The 24,856-nt window shown below is 43.3% G+C and overlaps 1 protein-coding gene across 1 annotated transcript in view; it reads left to right on the top strand.

The window, feature by feature from the left end:
* CLYBL (citrate lyase beta like) overlaps positions 1-24,453 on the top strand; it is a 128,200-nt gene extending 103,747 nt beyond the window's left edge. The window contains exons 4-8 of the mRNA XM_046904058.1: positions 2,206-2,307; positions 4,016-4,109; positions 5,498-5,665; positions 10,729-10,853; positions 23,870-24,453. Of these exons, the coding sequence (XP_046760014.1) occupies positions 2,206-2,307; positions 4,016-4,109; positions 5,498-5,665; positions 10,729-10,853; positions 23,870-23,965 (585 nt within the window). The 3' untranslated portion in view covers positions 23,966-24,453. The remainder of the gene's footprint in view (positions 1-2,205; positions 2,308-4,015; positions 4,110-5,497; positions 5,666-10,728; positions 10,854-23,869) is intronic.
* Positions 24,454-24,856: the final 403 nt, after the last annotated feature.

Below are 24,856 nucleotides of genomic sequence, written 5' to 3'. Positions count from 1 at the left end.
CTGCTGCCCCAGCCACCGGCTCGCACCCGGCCGAGCCCAGGAGCACAAAGAGCGTGCTCCGCTCAATGACGCCGGCGCGTTTCAGAAATCCCGCGGCTTCGCTCCTGCCCGCTTCTTTTCCAGGCTCCCAGCCTAAGAGAAGCTGTTTATTTTTCCCCCCTCATTTTTATTTATGCGGAGCATAAAACCTGGAGGCTGATGCACAACTAAAAGATGGGCTTACTTGTTTTCTTTTGTGTGAGAATCTCTTGCTCTCCTTTTGTCCCTAGTGTGGGTACTTGTTTGACTGGCATGGCTTATTGGACTATAACAAGCGTAACTCTCCCTCCTTTGTGGCGGGACAATTCTCCCACAAATCCCGAACAGTGTGCATTCTTTCCAACACACTATTGGGTGTGCACGGGAACTGAAAGAATTGCGGGGGCCTGCTACTTCATCCCCTCCCCGAGCTTTGTTTTCTTCCCTCCGCCTTCTCCTTTCCCCCCTTCTCCCTGAAATGAACACTTTACCAGGCCGGAAACATTTAATCGTCTCCTTTTGAAAAAAATTAATTGAAACTTCTCCACTAGTTACCTTTTGTAGCGGTGCTTATTGCATATTTTTTTTTAAAGGGAGAGGAAGGGAGGCACCGTTTAATTAAACCTTCTTTATTTCTCATTTACCTGCCAACAAACCACAAGCTGCCAAAGATCCCGGAGAGTGACTTTTAAAATATTTTAAAATAGGACTTCCACAGCTTTAACTCACACCTGAAATATAAACGCAGTAGCACTTTTTCCTTCTTTTTTTTTTTTTTTTAATAATCAGAAAAAAATTAAGAAGTGGCTGGGAGCCTTAAGAGCATACTCTGATGCGGTTTGATTACCTCATTCCCTGTGCCTGCCTACGCGGAGTTTACATGTTGTGCTGCTGCAGTACCTGCCCAGCCGTACGCTCGCACGTGTGAATCGCACTCATATTTTCTTGCTGGCCCATTTTCGGGTGGAAGTCCGTTCTCCAAGAAAAAGTTGCGGAGAGGGCCCCGCTGGTGATGCAAAGCAGGGACGGGAAGGGCAGAATTCTTTGTCAGAGAAAGCTGTGATTTATTTTGGCCTAATTGTAAAGTTACTGCAAATTGCTCGAAAGCTTTTTAGAGATCTCGGTGATTAGATTTTCCTTCTTTTGGGGAGGGGCGGTGGGGGGAAGCTAAAAGGGGAAATAACACCTCTAATCCAGCTTCTGGTAAATAGGCTGCCAGCTTTTAAAATGAGTTTCCTTTCTATTAGTCAGAATATTATGCTAAGCCTTAAGCATTAGTTTTTTATGTTGCCATAGCAGCCTTATTCCTGCAGGGTTGTGACCTGCGATGATTACAGTACAAAGCTTATAGGGTCTTGAAACCCCCTTTGAAGATGAAAAGTCTTTGATGGTTTATATTTATGCAAATCTCTTAGATATGATTTACCCAACTGAGACTGAATGGAGAGATGATTAAAATTCCCTTTCCTTTGATATCCATTAATAGTCGAATATTCCTTAAATTTAAAATATATGCATATGTTATTTTTGTCTTTATTTATTATGATATTTTTGCCATACCTGCAGTATGTTTATCTCCGCGCAAACTGCCAGATCTAGACCGACATAATAGATTTACAATATAGGGCCGAGGGTTTCTTTTCCCCCCTTTTATTCCCCCCTTTTGAAAGGGGAAAAATCTGTGCGAGAGCTTTTGTATGTTTCCAGATGATAGATTTTGGAATTTGGGCTACCCCACTGGCAGCTCAGAGCTAGCTGTGAACTGGTCTCATGGAAAAAATTGGAAAGCTTTGGTCTTCAAAGAATTAAACTTCCTTTTTGAGGCCTTCCTAGGTAAGCTAAAAATTATGAAGAAAAGCCTGGCGAACAAAGGGCAGCGGTGCCGTAATGAGCCATGCGGATACCGCAGCGGCGGTGCGGTGCCCGACCCGAGGCAGGCCGGGCAGCGCTGTGTGTGCCCCATGGCTGGGGCAGGCTGTGCCCCGCCAGCAGGCCCTGGGACACGAGGTGCAAGGCCCACGCCTCGGTGCAGACCTTCCCCAACGCTCTCTGTGGTTTTTAATTACGTCTTCTGAGTTTGTGGGCTTTTTGTGCGCCGGCGTTGCAGCCAGGTGAAAGATTTAAAGCGCTGCACGTGCCCGCGCGTGCTTTTTTTTTTTGCCGAAGCCTCACGTTGTCTGGTTTTAGTTTGCAGACAAATTCGCACATCACTCAAAAGGCCGAACACTTGCAGAACCAATGCATTTTATCCCATTTGTGGAAACCGCGGTGGGGTTGCTCAATTTTAAGGTAAGTAGGTTTGGGTGCGGTCCAAATGTTGGTGTTTTGCCCTCTCAGCCACCTGGATAAGCAGAGAGCTCTGTTGTCCCGGCATGATTTTCCCAAGGAAGAGAGGCTAAAAAATGCTAAACGTGTTTTTCAGTTTGCTAAGATGTTTGGATGCTTAACTCTCGTGTTTACACGGTAAAGGCCTTCATAAATCCAAAATATATTGGTGGAGGAGCAGCTCTAGATGCTCCTTGCCAACTGAGGAAACCCATCTGCATTCCTACCCGCATTTCTAACAGGAAACTCGCTTCTCTGAGGATCTGGAGCACACACGCTGCTGCGATAAACGACTATTTAGTAGCTGTCGAGCTTGACTTTGATATAGCATTTAATTAGAAAAAAGAACAATCCTCATTTCATTGCTGCTAAAGAGGTATCTTATTCTACTGACACCGTTTCAGCCAGATTTCACTTTGCAGGTTTTTTTTTTTTTTCCATGCATATAACAGGGAGTTTAATGCTACGATTAAAAGTACAATTACCTTTAAAAATATCAAATATCCAAAGGGTAAATTCAACCAAGCTTTACATATGAAGTTCTTTGTAACATGGGTCGTCCCCCCCACCATCTCTCACGCCCAGCGCAGGTTTTCAGCAAGGGGAGTCAGCACGAAGAGGAAGCACTCTTGGGGCTCCTCCAAAGTGGATGGGGAAGGCTTGGGGCCAGCTGAGGGCACGCGGGGCAGGAGCAGCTCAGGAGCTGCCGGCAGCCTCTGCCTGGTGCAGCCACGTACCTCCCTGCACGTCATAACATCACCAGGCAGCGTGCTCCCGTTTCAGGGTACGGACACGGAACTAACTTGCATTTGCAACTGGCTGAGGTTTTTATTCGCCTGCAGTATTTTATAGGGGGATTTTTAATGCTGTGTCCCTTGATGTTGGCAGCAGAGTTGCCTTTTAAAGCATTCGGCTTAATAATAATTTTGTGTCCCACCAGCGGCCATGTAAGAACACCCACTAGCAGGGTTTGTAATTACTTCTCTCCCTCTCTGCATACCTAATCCTTGACAAATATTAATATTACAAAGGTCAATATAAAACAGTAACATTCTGGGAATGTACTTCCTTATGTATAGGTACGGTAGCAAAATTCTGCTTACTTTCACTTTAATGCTTTTCTGTGGTACTTGTTGCATTTTTAACTCCCTTACCTACTTTTTAGTTAGATGTAGCAGAAGCCTTTAAATTGATAATTTATCCCATAAGGAATCCACAACCATTTTAAACAGTTGAAATTGTTAATTTTATAACCAGGATCCCAATCTTTCTTTTTCTTGGGCAGTGCTGCTACATGTCAAACTGATCAAACATAATACTGTTTGCTTTCAAGCAGCCTTTGAGGGGTGTTTCGTTCCTTATTGCTGCCTGAATATCCGAGGCAGCGATCGCAAGGGCATTATGATAAGCTCCAGCCTGCAGAAGCTGTTGCGATGTCCTGCATCTCCACACCGGAGGCATATAGGTGCTCAGGGCGAGATAATGTTTTCTATTCTGCTGAGTCATTTTAAAGCATTGTGCACACTCGAGTACCTACAGTGGTTTTACTTAATAGGAGCGATTTTAGCCAGAGGATCACCAGGTTTTGGTAATACCGAGTTGATGTAATATCCTCTTAGTCTCTCCGCTTCTTGCATTTCTGTAGAAATTAACAATATGCTCCCATTTGTAGGCTGTCTGTGAAGAAGCATTGAGAACAGGATCCCAGGTTGGCTTTCATCTGGATGCAGTCGTCTTTGGAGGAGAGGATTTCCGTGCCAGCATAGGTTGTTACCTGTCTCTTTTCTATAATGGTTAATGGCATTTGCATTGGGGAAACCCGATTTATCTCCATTGCATTACCGACAGCAATAATTAACGTAATAAAAACTCTTGATTCTACATTTTACATATTCCCTTTTCTCCATATTTTTTTTCAACGTGGAATGTATCACTGAGAAATTAGAATGTGGTTCCTGTGTATTACAGGGCACTGACACTTCCTCACGCTTTTTGCTGTGCAAAAATTAATAAGCCAAAATTAAAAAAAAAATCAAAGCAAACTGTTGAGTCAATGAAATTATTTAAAAATACTGTGCCCATAAGAAACGTGCATGTGCTTTTAAGAACTATGTTGAAAACCTTAAAATTCTGGTGTCTTCTTTATCTCTGATCTAGAGTCAGTTATCACTCGGGATTTTGACATCATCCGCAAAGACTCTCATGTCACATTTTGCTATAATAAATTTGCTTTAAATATGCCCCGTGTCAATACAGTAATCCTGAGCATATTTTCCTGTAAAAACACTATTAATCTTCCTTGAAAATGAAAAGTAGTTCTGAATTTTTTTTATGAGAAGCCACTTATCTCCTCATTAGTCTGATCCAGTTTAAAGATATTAGCTCACAGCTGTAGATGTTTAAATTAAAAATAAATATGTTAATATAAAAATTAGCATTGATTCATTAAATTATTCCTAACAAATTGGAAATCTGCATCTAAACAGTGACCCACAGGAAAAGGAATGCATTATTATTTTTTTGCACCAGCCTTCGTGTGAGAACGCTACTTAGCTGGTGCACCGTGAACACATCAGGTCTTGTGAATACTTTTGGTTCTCCTCAGTCATCTACCATCATTTTTCATCCAAATACTAAAGCTTAAATATTCAGCTTAGGACATCCGTTGTGACAAGAATCACAACCAAGGAAAGTGCAATTCTGCTCTCAGTGTGAATTTTTTAACCATTTACTTGTAGCCGGTGTGTCACGTTGCATAAAGCTTCCCTTGCTGTAGTGTTTCTTGCTGCACATTATAGTAATACAATAAGGTAATTACTGCACATTAGTCCCAACTCTGTTGTCCTTACCAGCCAAAACTTCCATCGACTTCATGCTTACAACTTCAGATTTGAACTTAATCAAAATCTGAATTTTATAAGTGACTCTATAAAGAGAGATTTATTCCCTTTGCTAAAGCAGCTTATTTTTTCCCCGGGAGTATCAGTTTTACAATACAGCCTTGCAATCCACTTTTTTTTTCCAAATCAGTTAAATGAAATCTCAGATTTTTATTTTAATTATTATTGTATTTTTTTTTAACTTACACAAGATTTGAGAGAGAAAGATTTAAGGAGCTCCTGTCATCTTTTCTTTGTTTTCTTTCTTTTCATAGGTGCAACAAGCAATAAGGAAACTCACGATATTTTATATGCCAGGCAGAAAATAATAGTCACAGCAAAGGCATTTGGCCTTCAAGCAATAGACCTGGTTTACATAGATTTCCGAGATGAAGATGGTCTCCGTAGGCAATCAAGGGAAGGTGCCTCGATGGGCTTCACTGGTATGGGTTTCTGCCAATGTCTGAAAATAATGCCTATATTCTTCAGCTTCAAGATATCGCTATGTTTACTGTTATTTTGACAAATAACTCGCTTTTTTATTTCAGGTCAGCTTTCTAAAAACTAAGTGACACCAAGCTCATCTGCATTAATTAGCACCTTTACAGCTGTGCCTGGAAATTTTGCCTGAAAAGTCACAGGCTGCTTTTTAAAACTACACCCCTTGAAGCATAGGACTGTGTTTTGAAGAGAGGTTGGGGCAGAGGATGTGCAGGATGCGATTCCTCCAGTCACAGAGTATGGGACAAGCAATGCTGTACATTGCAATGGTCAATCCACAGTTGCTTTTTAAAGTCATTCGGATCCCTTTTGAGTATTTTTTAAGCAGCAATTGCTTAAGAAGCACTTGCTAGGTGAGGGAGTTGATAAGCGAACCTTGCACGCTAATTGCTACAGGAAAGTTCTTTTCTTATTATTTTCTTTGATTTGTTTTTCATCTCCTGGCTCCCCTCCCAGTAAGTGCTGGTGACACCTACGGGTATTGGCAGACAGCAAGACCAGCAGGCTCTTTGCAACAGAGCCCTGTAATGCGGCCTGTTACCCTGTGATTGGTGTACCAGATCACTTGGACACCCTGGTGGGATAGTGCAGCCACCAAAGATTGTGTTTTTGCAATAGAAATCAGCCATTTGACACATGCGTTATAGAATTCTAGGATTCAGCACTGACGTTTTACATTATTCGTCTGCGACCGTCGTTCAGGATGTATGCACAGCAATCGTATAGCTGCTCGGGTTTTGTTAGCAAAGGAATAGATCCTGATGATGTGGTTTAGCACGCTGTATTTTTACTGTTAATGGCATACGACATCTTAACGCACTAAGCAAAGTAACCAAATACAGCGAGTGTTCTTTTAAAAGTGTTCTTTCAAGTGATCTGGACTGGATAGTAAAAAAAGAAAAGGCATTGATTCTCTTCAGCCCAAACTCTGCCTTCCCGTCTGCTGAGCTTCAGCAGTTGCGAAAGCAGATCTCGTTTCAGAGGCAGAGCGGGGAGCTCCTCACAGCTACACTACATTATCTGTGTCCGTGTGGACTTCCACCCTCGATTCGTCCGCTATTGAAGTGGGGAAAATAATGGAGCTCCTGAATGGTAGCACCTGCTGATGGCTACGTAATCGAGACCAATCTTTTCTAGTTTAGGGAAGGGCTGGATTTTTGAAAAATTTAAGTATCTGAACCTCCTGTTGACAGAAGATGGAGCTGCAGATGCCCAGCACCTTTGAGAGCAATCTTTCTGAATGCTTAATGTGCTTTTAAATACTTTGCTCAGGCTGCCAGTTTGGAAAATTTTAAATCGCAAAGCATAAACAGCATCGATGGGGCTTTGGACTCCATCGCCTTTCCGTAGGAAGATTTCTCACATGAGAATAGGGTCCAGATAGGAGACAAATAAAAAGGTCACGCGTGGCAATTTAGGGCATCAAGTCTGTATCTAACGCATCCATAAAGAATAAAGCTGTGTATAAGGTACCAGCTTCACTAACAGAAACTCTCAGCTCTTTGCCTTCTGCCTCTCTGCAGTTCTGATCACCACATCTCAGAAGTGCAGCAAGCAGCCTGACCAATGCTCCCATCATAAAGGGAGATGGGTCAGTGTCCTAATTTTGTGGCCAAAATTCTTAAAAAATAAAAAATAAAAAAAAAAAGTTCAGAACAAAACAGACTTTTTCATATTTTTGGTAAAGAAAAAATATTTGAGGGCTATCAAAAATATTTCCCTTGTCTTTTTCTTTCTTTTGCTTGCAGTCCACTTCATCTTTGTTATTGCTTAGTTTAGCTAAATTAAAATGTCACTTCCAAACTGAAAGGAAAAACATTTGTTTCAAAAACTATATAAATAAAAAACATTTTAATATTTGCAATTTAATTTTCGCCACAGAAATTTACAAATGGGCCCTAGCTTAATCCATGACCTTCTATAAAATACATCACATTTGTCACTGACAGTTGTCGGATAATGCGATAATAAAATCCTGAAGCATTGCCTTAATAACAAGGTCTAAACATGTGATTCTTGTTATTTTTAACTATTTACAATCACATATTTCTGCTTTTTCACGTGTAATCTAAATCACTGGAATCAACAGGACTAAAATGAGGGAAAGCTCGCCAATTGCCTGGTAACTGGCAAAATGCGTGTGCACGTAGGGCCACATTCACCTCTCTCGAATATCATCATAAACCCCGTGCATTCAGCAAGGTTACATGTCCTTACATTTTCTTGTATTCAGAAACCAGTAGAACGGAATTGTCCTTAAAATAATTAAGTTTTGTTCACTGACAATTTAGCAAGTTAAATTATATAGCGAAGAATTTACCATCTATTTGGTTACTGCCGTGACCCTCAGTGCCACGTTTTTTTCCAGCTAGCTTTCAAACAGTCTGCTTTTTCTTCAGCTACTGTGTTTCCATAAAATTGATTGCTTTCAATTGTAGTTTAGCTAATGCAATACATCTTTTGTATATTTATTAATATATATGCATACACAGGCACATGCACATACAACAGGATGTTTTACAATGCCTGAGTCTGTGGACTGAAAGCCGGCGTGCTGCCTATATAGATGGTCATCAGTTTTAGGAAAGTTTATGTAAAAAATTAAGGAAGACTTATGATAAGCTTTAACAGACGACTTAGTCATTATAGAAAGTCCCGTGCTCCATGCTGAGAAGCCAGATATAAATACGAAACACTATAGGTTTCCTCTCTTTTTGTAGTCTTTTGTAGAAGGCTAAAACAACACCATCATACAGTTACCTAAAAGACTTGACAGGTATTGATTTAAAACACGATATATCAAGAGGTACTGTAAAAAGGATTTCATGGTCATAAATTTTAATGTATTCCAATTTTGCACTCTCTCAGTAACTTGTCAATAACAACAATTCCGCTTAAAATATTTGCTTCATTCCTGCATGGCATTACGTCTATTATACAGTTATTTGGATACATAATTCTGTGACAAAAATCCACCGAGTGCTATAAATCAAAGGTTCGATTTTCTTCTCTGTAAACTGTTCGGTAATGTTTTAATGGTGTGAAGTATAGCTTCCTGCTACGGATGTTTGTATCAAAAGAAAATCTTCTTACAGAAATGTTTCACATGTTAACAAATCGTATGTGTGTTTTTATTTTTGTTGTAGTTCTAATTATAAGTTAAAATCTGTTATATATTTCTTCCAGAAAGTTAGGTTTCCCAGCATTTTGCAGGAATTATTTGTACACTCTCCATCTTTAGAACTAGTTTAGAATGAGTCACATTAAAAAGAAGGAGCATCCTAAGCTTATCAGTAGTGACATTTAATTAAAGTGACTGAAGTACGTTTGGTTAGAACAAATGTAAAGCATTATCTCAGGGAATTTGTCTGCCCATGATTTCTTTCTTTAAAAAAAAAAAAAAAAAAAAACAGATTATTGTTAATTATTTGTCATATTAAAATTTCAGACAGAATATCTGGCCACCCTGAAGATCTTAAACTAGCAACTGTTTAATGGGAACTAAAATAAAATCGAACGACTTGTGGATTTTAAAGAGACGCGGCAGCACTGAAGACTTACAATTGCTTTCTATCAAAAGAAAGCACTCACAACCCTGTCATGGCACACATTTATCAGAGAGCCATTGCAGGCTGACACAAGGAATCCCGGTGATGGGAATCTTTTTCCCATTCTGTTGTTTAAAACAGTGGCACGCGTGTGCTGTGATATGGGACTTACTGCACGTAGTGATGAGATTATTTCTACTTTCACATCCACAAGCCCAATGGAAAGGTCCTGTTCCCTCCCCAGGCCAGACGGCATGCCGTGGGCAGATGCCCACCATGCCACCACAGATTCCACAGATGACCACCATGTCACCCCAGAGCCACACAGGTTCCTGAGGTCCCCAGGGGTCCCTGGGCACCGCAGAAGGCCCGGAGCAGGTGTGGGCCCAACATGGGGCAAGCCCCGCAGCAGCCCCAGGCCCTCGGCCTAGCCCGAGGTGCCCCGCTGTAGGGCTGGGAGGCGTGAAAGGCCTGGGGACGGGGCTCGTGGCTGCAACCCGTTCTGCCGTGTGGCATAGAGGGATTAATTTGTGTCACGGCGAGGTTTGAGGAGCCGGGAGCTGCAGTAGCCCCGCTTTATTGAAGCGCTCCCACGGCACGGCGCGGGGGATCGTGCAGCCGTCACGTTGCCTGTGAAATTCCCTTAGAAACGGGCTAATAACGTCGAGTGCCACACTTTGAAAACTGTCAAACAAATTAGATATGTATTTGTTTTAATGTGGCTAAGTACAATAACAGATTAGAACGGATTATGTGGCTGTCTATTCACATTGGAAAATCTCTGGTAAAAAAAAAAAAAAAAAAGGCTACACCTATTTTTATTTTCCTACTGTATGTTCATACAAGAAAGGATTAAAAAAAGTGCTTCGTAACACTTCGGGGCACCTCTGGCAGCAGTTTAATATACCGGTGGCTAAATAAATATCCCAGCCTACCTGCACCTGCGAAACACGACAAAAACATAAGCAGCGCTGAGCATTGCATGATGCAGAGCCAATGCTAAGAATTGAGGGAACGATCCCTGCATGACTGGAATCTTTTCAGTTTGATAAATCTCATTTTCTGAACGCATTTGAACGCAATTTATGTACGAGTGGCTGGAGGTGCTATTTATAAAGGTAAAATTCAGAGGAGCATTGCACCCTAGCACTGCTGACTGCCCCAGACCAACAGTTCCACCTGAGATGACCCATGGAAGATGTATGGACTGAAATGGGGAGGGAGGAAAAAGAATTCTGGGTCCCTTCAAACACACCAAATGCGAGTATTGCGCAAGATATTTTTATTCTTAAAAATCTGGCACACAGTCCAGTTAAATAATAAAAGAAAAGAAGTAAAATAATTAGTTCGGTAGCAGAAAGTCTGCGAGGCATAGGAGAGCCTCAAGTGGTTGGAACATTTTGCTTGAACATCTGTTTGTCGATGCATGATTCTGGTGTTATTAATCTTCTTTGCAGGTAAGCAGGTGATTCACCCTAACCAAATTGCTGTTGTCCAGGAACAGTTCTCTCCCAGCCCTGAAAAAATAAAGTGGGCGCAAGAACTGATGTCTGCTTTTGAAGAACATCAGCGTTTAGGAAAGGTAAATATTTTGTTATACGATGTTGTGGAAAGTAAATTTAAATAATGCTTAAAATTTAGAGAGGTTGGTGGTGGCTGTTTGCATTCGTCTTACAAAGCATGCTGCATTCGAGAGTCACGCTTCTGAAATCTGTATCTGCATCGAGACTGTAGAGTGTGTATTTATTGTAAATGTGGCACCAGTGTGTTAACAAATAACCTGGTTGTCTTTTTCTCTCCCCGTTTTAACTTTAATCCTTTGAGCACAGAGCCTTCTGAGTACACGCGTATGTATCTGCAGCATCGGTGAATTTAAACTGCTTCTGAGTTGCGCCGCAGAATCAGCCAAAAGGAAATATTTGCAAGCAAAAGGCAGGTAGCTGGGCAGGAGACTCCAACAGCTTGCGCAGGCATAATTGATGGAAAGGGATAAGCAGATGAGGAAGACTCAGTTTTCAGAAGATCTCTGTGCTGGTAAAACTGCCTCAGTTTTGAGGGGTTGATCCTCCAAACGTCCCTAGCAGTGAGTAGATTTACTTCTGAGCAGAGCTGCTTGCGGATTGTGGTTCTTAATCATTAGAAATGGGAATGTTTTATGTGCATTTACACCGATTGCTGGACCTGAAATTTGGATAGAGTGGAAAGCAAATTAACACTAGAATATGATTGTTCCTAATTTAGTGCATCATTGAGTCTCACGTTTCCTGCTCTGTGGGTTTCTGCTATGTAAATATTGCGGTGGTGATGCACAATCTGTCTCCACTTTGTGCCAGTAATACTTAAATTAGGGGTCGCCTGAAGGAAGATTTTATGCTAGTTGCAGCATTGTCAGTTAATTATCTTAAAGGTTATTTGCTATAATCCAGTTTGCCTCTTTTTGAATGAAAAAAGTTGTGGTGAAATATGTTTGTCTTAGTGACAGCCAAGCCTGGGACAGCCAAAATCTCGATGTCAGAGCGGGTAGTGGGGGCGTGCAGAAATGCTTTACACTCGCATGTGTGCAATTCAAGTGGGAAAAAATATCTTTGTTAATGAAGCTCACATGTTGGGCTGTGCATAGATTCTCACTTTCTCCGGCGCAGCTCAGAGATTTTCTGTGTGTTTTGTCACTTGCTGGTGGGTAGGAATAAGCTGCAGCGTGCCCCTTCCCCATTCCCTTGCATCTCGGCTGCCCCAGGTGTTGTGTGTTACGGATTCTAAAAAAGGTCAAAGCAGAAATGGTGCTTTCATCTCGGGATGAGAGTGTGACAAGGTATCTGTTATTGGTCTGCCCTTTGCTTTGCGAGGCTGCTGCATCCCGTCTGCGGTGCCGAGGTGTTTCTAATGCATCCTTTACTATCATATTTGGGTGCCATCCTGAGCAGTTATTTCAGGGTCACTGTTACTGTGTTACGTGCCTGGATCTCTTTGTTCTACTTCCCCTATTTTGGAGGGTGGCTGTCTTCCTGTTAGTGGTTTAGAAATAGAAAATCTGTGACCAGCATTGCACGTTATCCTGATTTTAAAAGCTTGGATCTGTTGCCAAAGGCATCATTATAAATATGCTGCTGGAGCAAGAGTGTGGGCAGGTAGCTGCAGAACGGAAAAGTCAAATGACGCGCTCAGCCCGCTGTTGCTTATTTTTTATTGTTTGTAAAATGCTTTTAATTCACTGAATTTAGAAACTCATCTACGGAATACCCCTGTCCTTTGTACAGCCAGTGAGGAGACTGGGAGAGATGTAACTGCAGTCCCAGTATCGCACAACAATGAAGCTACAGATGTTAAAATGCAAGCACTCTGTAGTAGCAAGCATTACTCTTTGGATTTGTTTCGAAGCTGCAATCTTATTGGCACAACACTGGTTTCCTTATCACATCAGCCATTTTTGTGTGTGTGTGTTTTAATAAACGCTTTTCATGTAGGTTTTAAGCTTCTGTAAGCAGACACAAGTACAGATTTGTGGGGGTTTGCGTCTTGGTGCTTTATTTTAACCACACTTCATATATGTACGCTTCATATATTTTTACACGTAGCTGCCTGTCTGTAAAAAGAACTGGCAGGTTAATCTGAGAACTTTTGGGCCTCGCACCACTTCAGTGTTGCTGGGCTTCCTAACAAAACTGGAAAAACAGTTTTCCCTGTAGTGTTTCCTGCAAACTTCTTAGCTGGGTTTGCATTTTGGTATTAAAAACGTGTCAGCTAGAAGAGCTCGGGCAGCCTGATTACTTCATATTTTTCCAAAGCAAACATATCTCACCGAGGGAGCCTCTGGCTCTGCGTCCTAGAGACACGCTAAAATGTAAGTAATAACTCTTCCCGTGCCACCTCCTGACAAATGCTCCACACAGTGGTTTTAGTAATCCTCATGTCCTAATGAAACACCTCCTCTGTTTTCCTTTTCCTTTTATTTTATTAAAGCGTTCGTGTCAGTGGGGCTGAAAATATAGCTGTGGTTAATATGGTTGAGACTTGTGTACTTTTGCCATGTTATTAATCAAAGTTGAAAGCCTGGAAAAAATAAATGTGAGGGATTTGTGTGGTTGTTTGCACGGCAGATAAGTTACCGGTCTTTGGTCTCTGGGATCGCAGCTTATTATTCATTGGTTTTAAAGTTTGCTGCCCTTGGTCAGCAGTATTTTATATTAAAATACAGTAATAAGCTTTTACAATCAGTTCCAGTTTGAGAGAGACAATTACCATAATAATCTTTCTTTGAGAAAAGGCTGAGGCAGGCTCCTTCGTCCTGGAAGCTGACAAGCTTGGGCACAGCAGCCCCCCAAATTGTGAGTACTGAGGTTCCTCAAAATTTGCCTATCAGATGAGTACTGCAGAGCTGGAGATGCTGTGACAGCATCCAAAAAGGAGAGTGTTAAAGACTTCGCTGGCCAAAACCGGGTTTACATTACCGAGATAGTGCTGTTTGGAGTGTTGTTTTGGTTTGGCTTCTAGGCTGGTTTCATTGTACTTTTTTTAAAATATATTTTCAGCTTGAGAAATAGCATATGTAGGAAGTAAACAGTAACAAAGTATTCTGGGCAAATAAAAGACAAACACTGAAAAAGTACATTTCATGTTTTATCAAATTATGTATTAAATGTTCTCTATTGTCTAGGAATTTGAGACCTAGAAATGAGAAGTACTGAAAAGAAACGTGTTATTTCTGTGTGGTTTCAGTGCTTTCCCAGATCTGTTTTAGTAGGGAATGCGATTTCCAAAACTGAAAACTTCATCCCAAAGAAAGCAGGGGTAGCTGTTGGTAAAACCTAAGTGTTAGATAAATGTCAGAGCCTGTTCAGAGACGAAGGAGGGAGGCAATAAATGTTGTCGTGGCAGACTGAAAGTCAGATTCTATTCTAAAATTTTATAGAATTTGTGCTGCATTAAGCGGAGAAGTCAGCTTAGAAATCCAGATTAACCGAGTGTGAGAGGGCAGAGGTAGAGGGAGAAGCTGCTGGCTTCTTTTGGGAAGATCTCCCGTTTGGTGACTGCCGCTACTGCTCTCTGCTGTGCAAGTAAGTCCCGTGTCTACGCTACCAGCACACCGGGTGAACAGAATACCTTCTCTATCCGTTTGTATATGACGAGTGAGTGGGGCATTGTTGCTGTAAGAGGATCTTCCTGAATCGTCTGTGTTTAAAATACGATTCAGACAGAAGGGAAAACGGGAAAGTCAAGTTAAGAGGTTGCTTACACGTTTATAGCAGCATACTAATTTATAAGTGTTTTCAAAGCACCTGCGCATCACACCAGGCATAGGGAGCTAAATGCAGCTGCCAACATTGCCTGTCAGGTGAGGAGTGTTTAGAACGAAGGTGAGCAATTCACAAATCCGAGCTGTAATGGGGACAAAGCAGAAGAAATATCTGTACACGCCGTATCCAAACACACAGACTTCTCCTTAGAAAGCTTTTGGCATACGTTTCTTGCATTCAGTTCTGTGCCATTGTACATCGTGTGCTCAGCGGCAGAGGAATAATATTTATGAACGCCAGCGATTTGACAGGCTGTAGAGCTTCTTTTACGGGCCTTTCCGGGATTATGAAAAATCTTAGGAATGCATTTATTTACACAGCATCCACCCAACAAAGGGATGGAAATTTCCAGCAGTGGTTCCCTCATAATGCTCTTTGTCTGGGACAAGCTGCCCCAAGCCACTGTATCTTGGAGACGATGCGCCTCACACTTGGGCCCTGTCCAGCTCCCGCCGGGCCCAGGAGGGCTCTGCCCGCTGAGAGCAGACCCCTCACAGGGCTAACGGGGCAGTCAGGACCCCACGGGGAGCACAGAGTACCTTGTTGTGTGTTAGACTGATAGACAGTACATTACATTTGGGTACGATCTGCAAGGATCTGTTGTTTGCATGAAGTGGGCGGTGCGTATTCCTCAGGCAGGGGATCCAGGGATTTGGGTGGCATTGCTAGTGTTAGGAAGTACAGGCTCAGGTGCTTCTCTGGGTGTAAACAGAGAATGCTGCTGGGATTTAAGCACGGGCCACTGTCAGGCTGCTTGTTTTTAGAAGTGCAAATTGATGCATATATAGCAATAGAGACTAATAGAGTATTCGTGCTTCAAGTTTGTGGGTACAATCGTACAAAATGTGTATTGTGTCACAGCTGAAGGCTTTTCTCTTAGGAAGACCCACCTGGGGGCACATTTCGAGCCCCCTCAGCAGAGCAGAAGGGGACGTTTTAACTAATTACTTGTGCTCTACCTGTTCCTACACTGGCACAATCAGTCCTGAGGGAGATGTGCCAGGTGGGGAAAGCAGGAGATAGATTTCACTGCACAGGGCTGCAAAGGCTCCTAAAGCAGGGCAGAAATTCACACAAAATATTTTCTTGTTAATTCTCCCTTCCTTGCTCCCCAGCAAGCACACGTTGCATCTTAAATCTGTTTTCCTCCTCTCATTTAAGACCAATGCACGGGGTCAGAGAGTCTGGGATCATAGAATCATAGAATGTCTTGGGCTGGGGTGGACCTTAAAGCCCATCCAGTTACAACCCCCTGCCATGGGGTTGTAACCCAGTAAATCAGGTTGCGAGGGCCCCTCCCAGCCTGGCCTTGAATGCCTCCACAGACAAGATGTGCTTGTACACTGCATTTCTCTGCTCAGGAGGACAGTCTCTGCACACCTTCATTGCCTGCCCAGCAAGGGACGTGGCCCCTGCCCTCCAGGAAGTGCACCCACAGAGGACAGAGGATGTCACCTCTCGGGGGTCCAGGTGCCAAACCTGTCCAGGTGCCAAACCTGTCCCTCCATGTGGACACCTCCATGTGGAGGCGCAGTGCCAAAAAACACTTAGCACAGAGCAAACCATGAAGGCAATGATGTGCCCAGCCCTGCTTGCAAGGTACTAGCAAGTGCTCACTTTTCGAAGCAGGATCTGACATGACATGTCATGTTCTCACCAGATAGCCCTTTGTAAGGCTTACTGAAGGAAATTCAGAGGCCCTTACAGCCAAAATATTGTTTCAGGTAATTTCAGCAGCAGCAGTCTTGCTGCCTTGCAGCTCCATTCTGTGCTAGTTGCCGTTCTCACAGGGCTAGAGAAGCTTTCTGCAAAAGCTCCCTCAACTGGAATAGAGAACCGCAGTGAGGAATGGCTGCTCAATGCTATTCAGATAATTAATGTGAAATCAGAGATAATAATACAGAATACAAAAATAATAGTGATTCCTTTCTTGTTGACAGAACAAACTTCACTGTCAATACTATTCTTGCCCGTGTTGCTTTACGGCCACCTTCCTTTTCAGTATCAAATGCCTTCCGAGTGTCCTGTAGGCACCTACTTCCAAATTCAATTTTCGAGATTTTAACGAATTGCTTCAGTAACTGTAAGCCTCAAGTTAATTTTGAATGACTTAATTAAGGGCATCTGAGGATACTGATCTTAGTGTTAGTTACTTTTCATTTTTCTGTATAATAACCATCATGCTCACTGGTTGGATATGATGTTTATCCAGGGAGCTGCTTTTGTGCTATGAAGTAAAGATTTCCTTGGCAGCAGCATCTCCAAACCAGTATGCTCTCTAGGCTTCTTCCGTTCCCCATCCATTATATAGATGACAGCTGGAAACTAAGGAAGAATATTCCTAGGACTCTCTTTGTTTATTTAATTTTATTCTTTCCTACTCTACATGAGCACACAGGAAGGCAATAACTACAGTGAGAAGGAATCTAGTGAAAACGTAAAGACAGCAATTAAAAACCCTGGTTCCAGCCTTTCATTCAGGGATCTTACACAGGCTCAGTGCAAAGTGGAGACTTCGGTAGCTTGAAGCGGTTTCTGCGGCTGGACCAAGCAGGATCTGCTGGCCCATCCCAGCCTAAGTGGCTGTCTCCACTGGTTCAGACAGTCTGGGGGAGCTGTGAAATGGAAACACGACTTTCCTGGTCACACAGCAGGGCAGGACCCTCATCCGAGGACTGGGAACAGTAACGTTGTGCGGAGGAGATGGCACTCTTCAAGACTGAAATAATAGATTTTCTGGGTCCCTGTTCTTCATCTCTCCTGCCCCACTGTGGACTGGGGGGATCATAGAGTCCTTTCCACCTGTTGAGCTTTAGAGAGGACTTTCCTGTCAGAGTTCATGTACTGCTGCTAGGGGCTTATTTGAGGGGAAAAAAAAATCTCTATTTCATGTTGCTGTTGCTCTTTTTTTCTCGACCTTTTGTGTCCTTCCATCGTCTCCAAGAGGCAGAATCATATCTCACACACACAGGCTGCCGACTACATCTTGCATTACAAAGCGATACGTCCTCTGTACCCAGTAACTGCTTCTGTACTGGTGGAAGTTTACGCAGGCAAGAAGAAACAAAAGGCAGTGATATTTAAAGTCTTATTCACATCAAGATGTGATGATGACAGGGCCCCGCTGGTGTGCATGCATACATTGCAGAATTCCCTCCCTATTCATCCCTGACTTCTGTGGGTGTCAGAGAACCCCTATGTATCTCCTCTTGCCAAAAGGAAATTTTTGACAAGTCTTTCCAGGGATCATTTATTTTTCCCAAAGATCTTGTTTATAAGTGCCTTCCTATCCTCACGTAACATTGTGACCAAAAGAGGCAAATGTCAAAGGGTTCATAGCAGAGGATATGAAAATATGCAACCAGAAAAGCTCTGGTAGTATAGCTTGCTGTGTTTGGAGTCTTCAGTTTGTCCTAAGTGACTGCACTGGTTCTTTTGTCATTTCCTACTGCAAAGATGCTAAAAGAAGGCTGAGAGTTGTGTGTCAATTTGGAGGCAGGACAGACCAAAGCAGAGAGGAGCAGGAGACTTTTTCTTGTTATAAGCTGAAAAACGTGCTCAATTGACCCAGATATTATTGACCAGCTCCTAGCAGCTCAGTGACCTTTGGAAGTTCACCAAAAATAAAAGTGGAATTGTGACCCAGCTCTCTGTGATGGCTCTTTGGCGACAACTTGCAGAAGAAAAAGAAAATTAATTAAGCCTTCATTCAGCACCATCACAGCTGTTAGCTTATTTCCTACTCTTGACTTCCCCAAAAATATGGTTTCAACCTTCTGTTTGAAGGGAAAGTCATTCCTTTGTGGTTAGGCTAATCACTCCTCCCCCAGGCACAGACCCAGCTCCATGTGCTGCGAGCTGGGCTCCCTTTTGTTCATATACCTGTAAGCAAATCCAAGCGTTCTTTTTAAGCCCTGAAGCAGAGATTTCCACATTTCCTCTGCAGGGGGGTGCTTAAAGAATGTGTGTTTTCATTAATCCTTGAGGGAATTATCTTCCTGAATGCCATGCTTTTTAGGAGGACCCTTTGCCATCCACCTGCTTCCTCCCCTCCTCAGAAGAGCAAATCTGCCATTCTTCCAGGGCACAGCACTCCCATTTCCTTAGGACAAGTTAATGTGCAGGATTAGAGATAATGTTCTCAGACCTGGGAGGATTTTAGTGGGTTTATTCCACATATATTTGTGGTCACCAAAAAGTCCTAAGTGGACTTCTGGGATTTATCCCCAAATAATCCACCGAATTACAAGAAAAATAGAGATTGCTACTCAGGTAATTGTGACTCAAAGACATTTCTTGAGTCTGTGGAATTGAAGACGCTTGTCTACATGAGTGCAGGGATTTGGCCTGCAAGGGAAAGTATTTCTAGCTGAACTGAGAATAAAAGTAATTGAAGAAAAGCACACCTTCATCAACGGGGCAGTGTTTCTAACCTAGTGACAGCAGAGTGCCTTCAAAGGACTTCCCCTCACTCAAGAGCTTGCTCGTCTTCTGAGCACATCACCTAACCAGCGGCAGAGATTTGCTGGCAATTTCACAAGCATTCAATAACTGTCATCTCAGACCTATGTTTAATTCAAAATTCAGCAGCAGGTGCTTTCTCATAAGTACTGCAATTCCATGGAACACGACCGTGGCTCTCTTCTCCTTTTCCACCACTGACCAGAGTACCCGACGCCAAGGCCCTATCTGCTCATGAACATCTCCTGGTACCTCCAAGCCTGCCATCCAAATCTCCTGAATAGGATCCCCAAGTAAACTGCTTTGAGAGAGCTGGGTGTCCCCACTCGGAACTGCCCAATGCAGTCCATACTTGTAGACACACAACTGAGCATAGCACCATTGGCTATATTATTTCACACTATACAAGATAAATGTTGGCTCTTTTTCTACAGTAGACAAGCCACAAACAAGATTTATTAGCAAAGGTCAAGGTAATTGGTAACAACTATTGTTGATTCCCAAAACAGAAAGCAGAGTCCTCACGACTAGTGCTTCCATTTGGAGTCACATCTGTAACCAAAAGGGAAGCCAGTAGATTTTGGGGAATTTTTTTTTTATTTTCTCAGTACTTTCAAATGTATGTACTTGCCAGCCCTTAGGAAAAACGATCCTGTTATTGATATTTTCCTCCATTTAAGAACAGAGGGCCTGCAGTGGCGTTTGCAAGGAGCTCATTGCAACCACCCAGATGGACATGGGTAGAGGCAAGGAAAGAGCAAATACTGAGGAAACTGCCCCAAGTGTTCCCAGGAGTGGGAATTCCTCTAATTTCTCCCTCTTGTCAACCAAGGGGGCCTAGCTTGTCTGATCGCTGTCCCACATGTCCCAGAACAATTACTATTTTGCTTTAATTAACTCATTGTCTTTCATACAAGCCACCGCTCAGAGGCAAGTGTGCCACAGAGCTATGAGGTCCCCTGAAGTAACCCAATAGCTTTATGCAGCTTGTTTCTTTAGTTTACCCAGTGATGCATAAGGAAACAAAAGTGGATGGAGTGAAACCCTGTATAACACTGCACATTACATGGACATGTTTCAGGAGAAATGAAGAAGTTAGAGACTTCAATTTCCATGATCTTCTGAAAAGTCATGACAGGTGCCTCACTGGTTTTCCTGTCCATCCAAAGTCAACACAACTCTTCCACACATAATAAATGCCAGCAAGAGAGTTGGATGTGGAGTTTTCCCCCTTTTCCTGGCTCCCACAAAACACATTGATCCGCAGCAGATACAGAAATCGCTAACTCTGAATCCCATCCATTTACTTTCTAGGAAGATTAAATACGTCTTGCCATAAAAAACTTATGCTATGTTTGTGAGAGGGTAGTATAGATTTAGCAAGCTCTTAACCATCCCCAACAGTTTCACAGAGCAGAAGTTCCTGCATGTTGCCTCATACAAACACACGCATATTCCAGGAACCACTGCACTAACACATTCAGCCTTTGGTCTTTGCATATAAAAGATCAATGCCAAAACCTTCTGTTACTCGGTGCTTGTTGTACAGATGTGACACATTCAAAATTTGTGAGCCTGATCCGTGGCAATGCTCGACCAGGGGTGTCATGTACATTGTCAAAGAAAGGCCCCCAGTTATGCACTGAACTCTGTTGTATCTGAGTTAGTTTAGGCAGTGGCTATGATGAGCTACCCCTTTTTCTCAGGCTGCCTCTCCAGCTCCCAACCTGTGAACGTGACTGATCTCTGTCAGCTCTCTGTTGTTGCTTCCCATGTCTGCAGGCTGGATCTCTGTGGCACTAACACTGACTGGGCTCAGTTCTCTTTTTTCCAAGACTCCAATTCTTTGTTAGTTCCCTCCTAAAAAAAAAAAAAAAAAAAAAAAAAAAAAAAGGAAGACAGAGAAGAAAGGAAAGGAAAGGAAAGGAAAGGAAAGGAAAGGAAAGGAAAGGAAAGGAAAGGAAAGGAAAGGAAAGGAAAGGAAAGGAAAGGAAAGGAAAGGAAAGGAAAGGAAAGGAAAGGAAAGGAAAGGAAAGGAAAGGAAAGGAAAGGAAAGGAAAGGAAAGGAAAGGAAAGGAAAGGAAAGGAAAGGAAAGGAAAGGAAAGGAAAGGAAAGGAAAGGAAAGGAAAGGAAAGGAAAGGAAAGGAAAGGAAAGGAAAGGAAAGGAAAGGAAAGGAAAGGAAGAAGGAAAGGAAAGGAAAGGAAAGGAAGAAGGAAAGGAAGAAGGAAAGGAAGAAGGAAAGGAAGAAGGAAAGGAAGAAGGAAAGGAAGAAGGAAAGGAAGAAGGAAAGGAAGAAGGAAAGGAAGAAGGAAAGGAAGAAAGAAAGGAAGAAAGAAAGGAAGAAAGAAAGAAAGAAAGAAAGAAAGAAAGAGAGAGAGAGAGAGAGAGAGAAGGAGCAACTTTCTCTAATTTTAATTCTCTTCCAGCTGTTTTCAGTATTTGCCAAAAGCCCCCTACGTTCTGTTCCCAGAGCACTTTGGGACATACTGAAATTCATCACAGAGGGGACAGGACCTCTTTGGGCTTGGCCTGCATCTTGTTTCCTTCAGAGCTGAGTCTGGATCCGATCAGCAGCTGAACTACTGGCAGTACGGGCTGAAAGTGTGAGATGATTGAAGACCATCAGCCAAAAAGAAAATTTGGATCTATGGCTACACCAGTCCCCAGATTAACACTATCAAAGTAAACGGTGTTTACAGAACGTCGCGTTTTCTTTGTATTAATGTGAGTAAAAATCAAAAGAGTGTTAAGGGCAAATTTCATCTACCAGAGTCGGAAAAGAGAGCATGGGGACAAAGCTGTAATTATGGGTATTTCCTATCTGCCGAAACCTGTGGGTGGAAGGAGAGGAGTGAATAGGGCATATTCAGTGGAATTAAAGTCGGTTTCTTTTTCTGGACTTTAGCTCAGCACTGCAAATTAGCAGGGAGAAATTAAACCTCTGAGTGAATGGGCAGAGAAGCCAAATTCTTTGTGCTACTCATTGCTGCCTTTTTTCCCCTTGGGAATTCAAATTCATAACAACCAAACCTGCAACTGCATGCTGACAGAAGAATGCTCTGCGTACCTGCCGTGCTTCCATGTTCATGCCTCCACTTGCTGCTATCCCATTTTCCTTTCAGGACGGGCCCTGCAGACCATGTCCTGACCCCACAACCATCACTGGGTGCCCACCTCTCTGCACAACACTGTGGGCACTTGGGAGAGCTGCTCCCAATGCAGCCACTTCTCAGGACTGGGAAGGGCTATTGCAGACCTTAACAGCTCTCTGCTTATCGTGCACACATGAATTTCTCTTTTAAACAATAGCTGTTCTGCAACTGAATGATTATAGGAAAACAGGCACAATTAAAATGCATTTTTCTCACTGTGAAAAAATATGCCTTGTGCTAACCGGGAGCTTTAGATCATAGATTTGAATTATTCCAAAGAATAACATCATAAAATGTCTACTTAAATTTTACAGTATTTTCACAGCAGTTAATAAATGGAGTGATTTGAGGCTGCATCTTTTGTTAATGTTGAAACTATACATGAAGCTGGCTGGGATGTCACTAGGGCAGAAAGTATTATTATTATTATTATTATTAATATCATTGTTGCTATTAATGTAGGCTTGACCGGTTGCTCCATAAACAAGACATTCAATCTGAAGCATCTGCAACTGAGTGCTGTCAGTCCCGTTATTCTCCGACCCCCCTAAAATATTGCAAGCTCTAGCATGAAATCCTGCTTACAATAAAATCATAGCTTTAACTGTTGCTTTGTTAAAGGCTCCTACAGAGCCTGCTCTTATATGCAACGATGCTGATTTTTGTCATGTTACCGTTCAAGGTGGATTTTTGTTTTACTTGTTCCACGATGTGATTTAGTGTTTAATTCGTACTCCTTCAGTCAACCGATGTGTACCACCAGAGCAGCACATTTCACTCCCATTTCTGTCAATGGGCAGTGTTTTCCCTCTGTTTATGAGATTCCTCCATTTAACCCCTACCAGCCCTCACAGACAAGCAGACAGCAGCGAGATGCCTATCCCAACCCATGCGCCCGCAGCAACCCGTTCCCATCCCTGTCCCCCCATCCTTGCCTCACTCACTGCCGGACCTGTCCCTGGAGCCAGTGCCATGCTGCACAGGGTGCCCCTCTCATCTCCTTCTCCCTTGGCTCTGAACTCCCTGGGGACAGAATTACACCTCTGTGTTCGCTTTATCCAAGAATGTGTCAAGGTACTGTCAGAACTACAGATAACATTTTTCCCCCTTGTTTTTTGACATATCCTAATGCACAGAGCTTTATCATCGAGTCCTCTCTTGGTAAGAACACCCAAGGTAACACTTAGGTTTTGCTCTGCTTCGTACGTGTTTCTGTTGCAGAGTGGTAGCTGCAACACATTGCTGATTGCTTTGAACTCATCACAGTGCCAGCACAGAGTCCCTGGAAATGCAAAGTGAGGCCAGGCTTTGCTTGGCTCTCCCATCGCTGCTGATGTGTGTTGGGATCACTGCTGGGAAACCCCCTGTAGCAGCATTCAGGTGTGCCTCCCGCTGCTTCCAGAGATTTGGGCTAGATTCTTACACACAATATTACAGTAACCATTTGTTTTTCCCAGGCTCCAGCTCAGCCCTGTGCTCTGACCATGGCAGCCCTGGTGGGGAGGCCCAGCCAGCTATGCCCAGACGTGGGGATTCCCTCTGCCTGCCCCAAAAACACCTTTATTCCAGGTGTTGGTTACCTTGTCCGCTAGGAGCCATCTCTGCACCCTGCCAGCAGATGTGTTCTGATGGGAGAGCCGGGCTGCAGCTTCCCATGCCTGCTCAGGACGGTTGCTCTCTCTCTTGCAGGGCGCGTTCACGTTCCGCGGGAGCATGATCGACATGCCGCTGCTGAAGCAGGCACGGAACATTGTTACGCTTGCCACAGCCATCAAGAAAAAATGATGTGGTAAATGGAGCGCTCACCATGGGGCCACGGAAGCTTGTTTTAAAAGATGTCTGTAAGACTTTGGGGGGGGGGGGGGAATATCAAATGCATCACGCTTAAGCAGAAATTCATGGACGTTTTGCAGATCTGCCATGATTTCCTTGCCAGAACTGCTCGTCACTAACAGTGCTCCCGACCCAAAGTGCCGCTCGCTCCCACTGCTATGTCAGGGCTGAGTGATATCATGGCTGTGGGATCGTGGCTTCACGGGAGGACACCAGTGGGACGTGAGCAGTGAGCTCCCCTCAAATAACGAGTGGACGCCGGTCAGCCTTCCATATGCTGAAGTCTCCGTTCCCATGCTGAAGTCCATCAGAAGGGCGAAGTTCTGGGTAATGACACACCAGCTGAAATAAATGTGATGAAACTCACTGCCCCGCACGGGCTTCTCAACGCCCCCCTCTTCCCCCCTCTGTGTATCTGTGCCATTAAAACACTGCCCCTACACAAGGCTCCGGCTCTGCTTTCGGCAGCCGCGGTCGAGGCGCGGTTCTCGGCGGCACAATGCAGCAGAACTCGTGCATATGGTCGCGAGTCAGATTTACATCACATTAGGGATACAGCGACAGGTCATGTGGGCCGTGTGGTTAACGGGCTTAGTAAAGCTGTTTTGAAGAGGTTAACCCAGCTTGTAGTAAGGGTAAATAAACATAACAACCGGGCATTGTCCTCTATTCAGCATGTACTCTTATATGGAGGGCTAAAGGGTATTGAAGCTGCAGAGGATCAACTTGTGGTTGCCAGAGGACTCCAATGAAGTTTGAAACACCAACAATCAGAGATTTTGTTTCTGTTCCTCATTAAATCATGAGCTTTTGTGCTCAGACTATGAACGACTGTTCTTTAAG

The sequence above is a fragment of the Gallus gallus genome, chromosome 1 (genome assembly GCF_016699485.2).
Source record: "Gallus gallus isolate bGalGal1 chromosome 1, bGalGal1.mat.broiler.GRCg7b, whole genome shotgun sequence".
In the NCBI taxonomy this organism is placed as follows: Eukaryota; Metazoa; Chordata; class Aves; order Galliformes; family Phasianidae; genus Gallus; species Gallus gallus.
The sequence above is the reverse complement of the archived record's forward strand: the minus strand, read 5'-3'. Positions and strand labels throughout refer to the sequence as shown.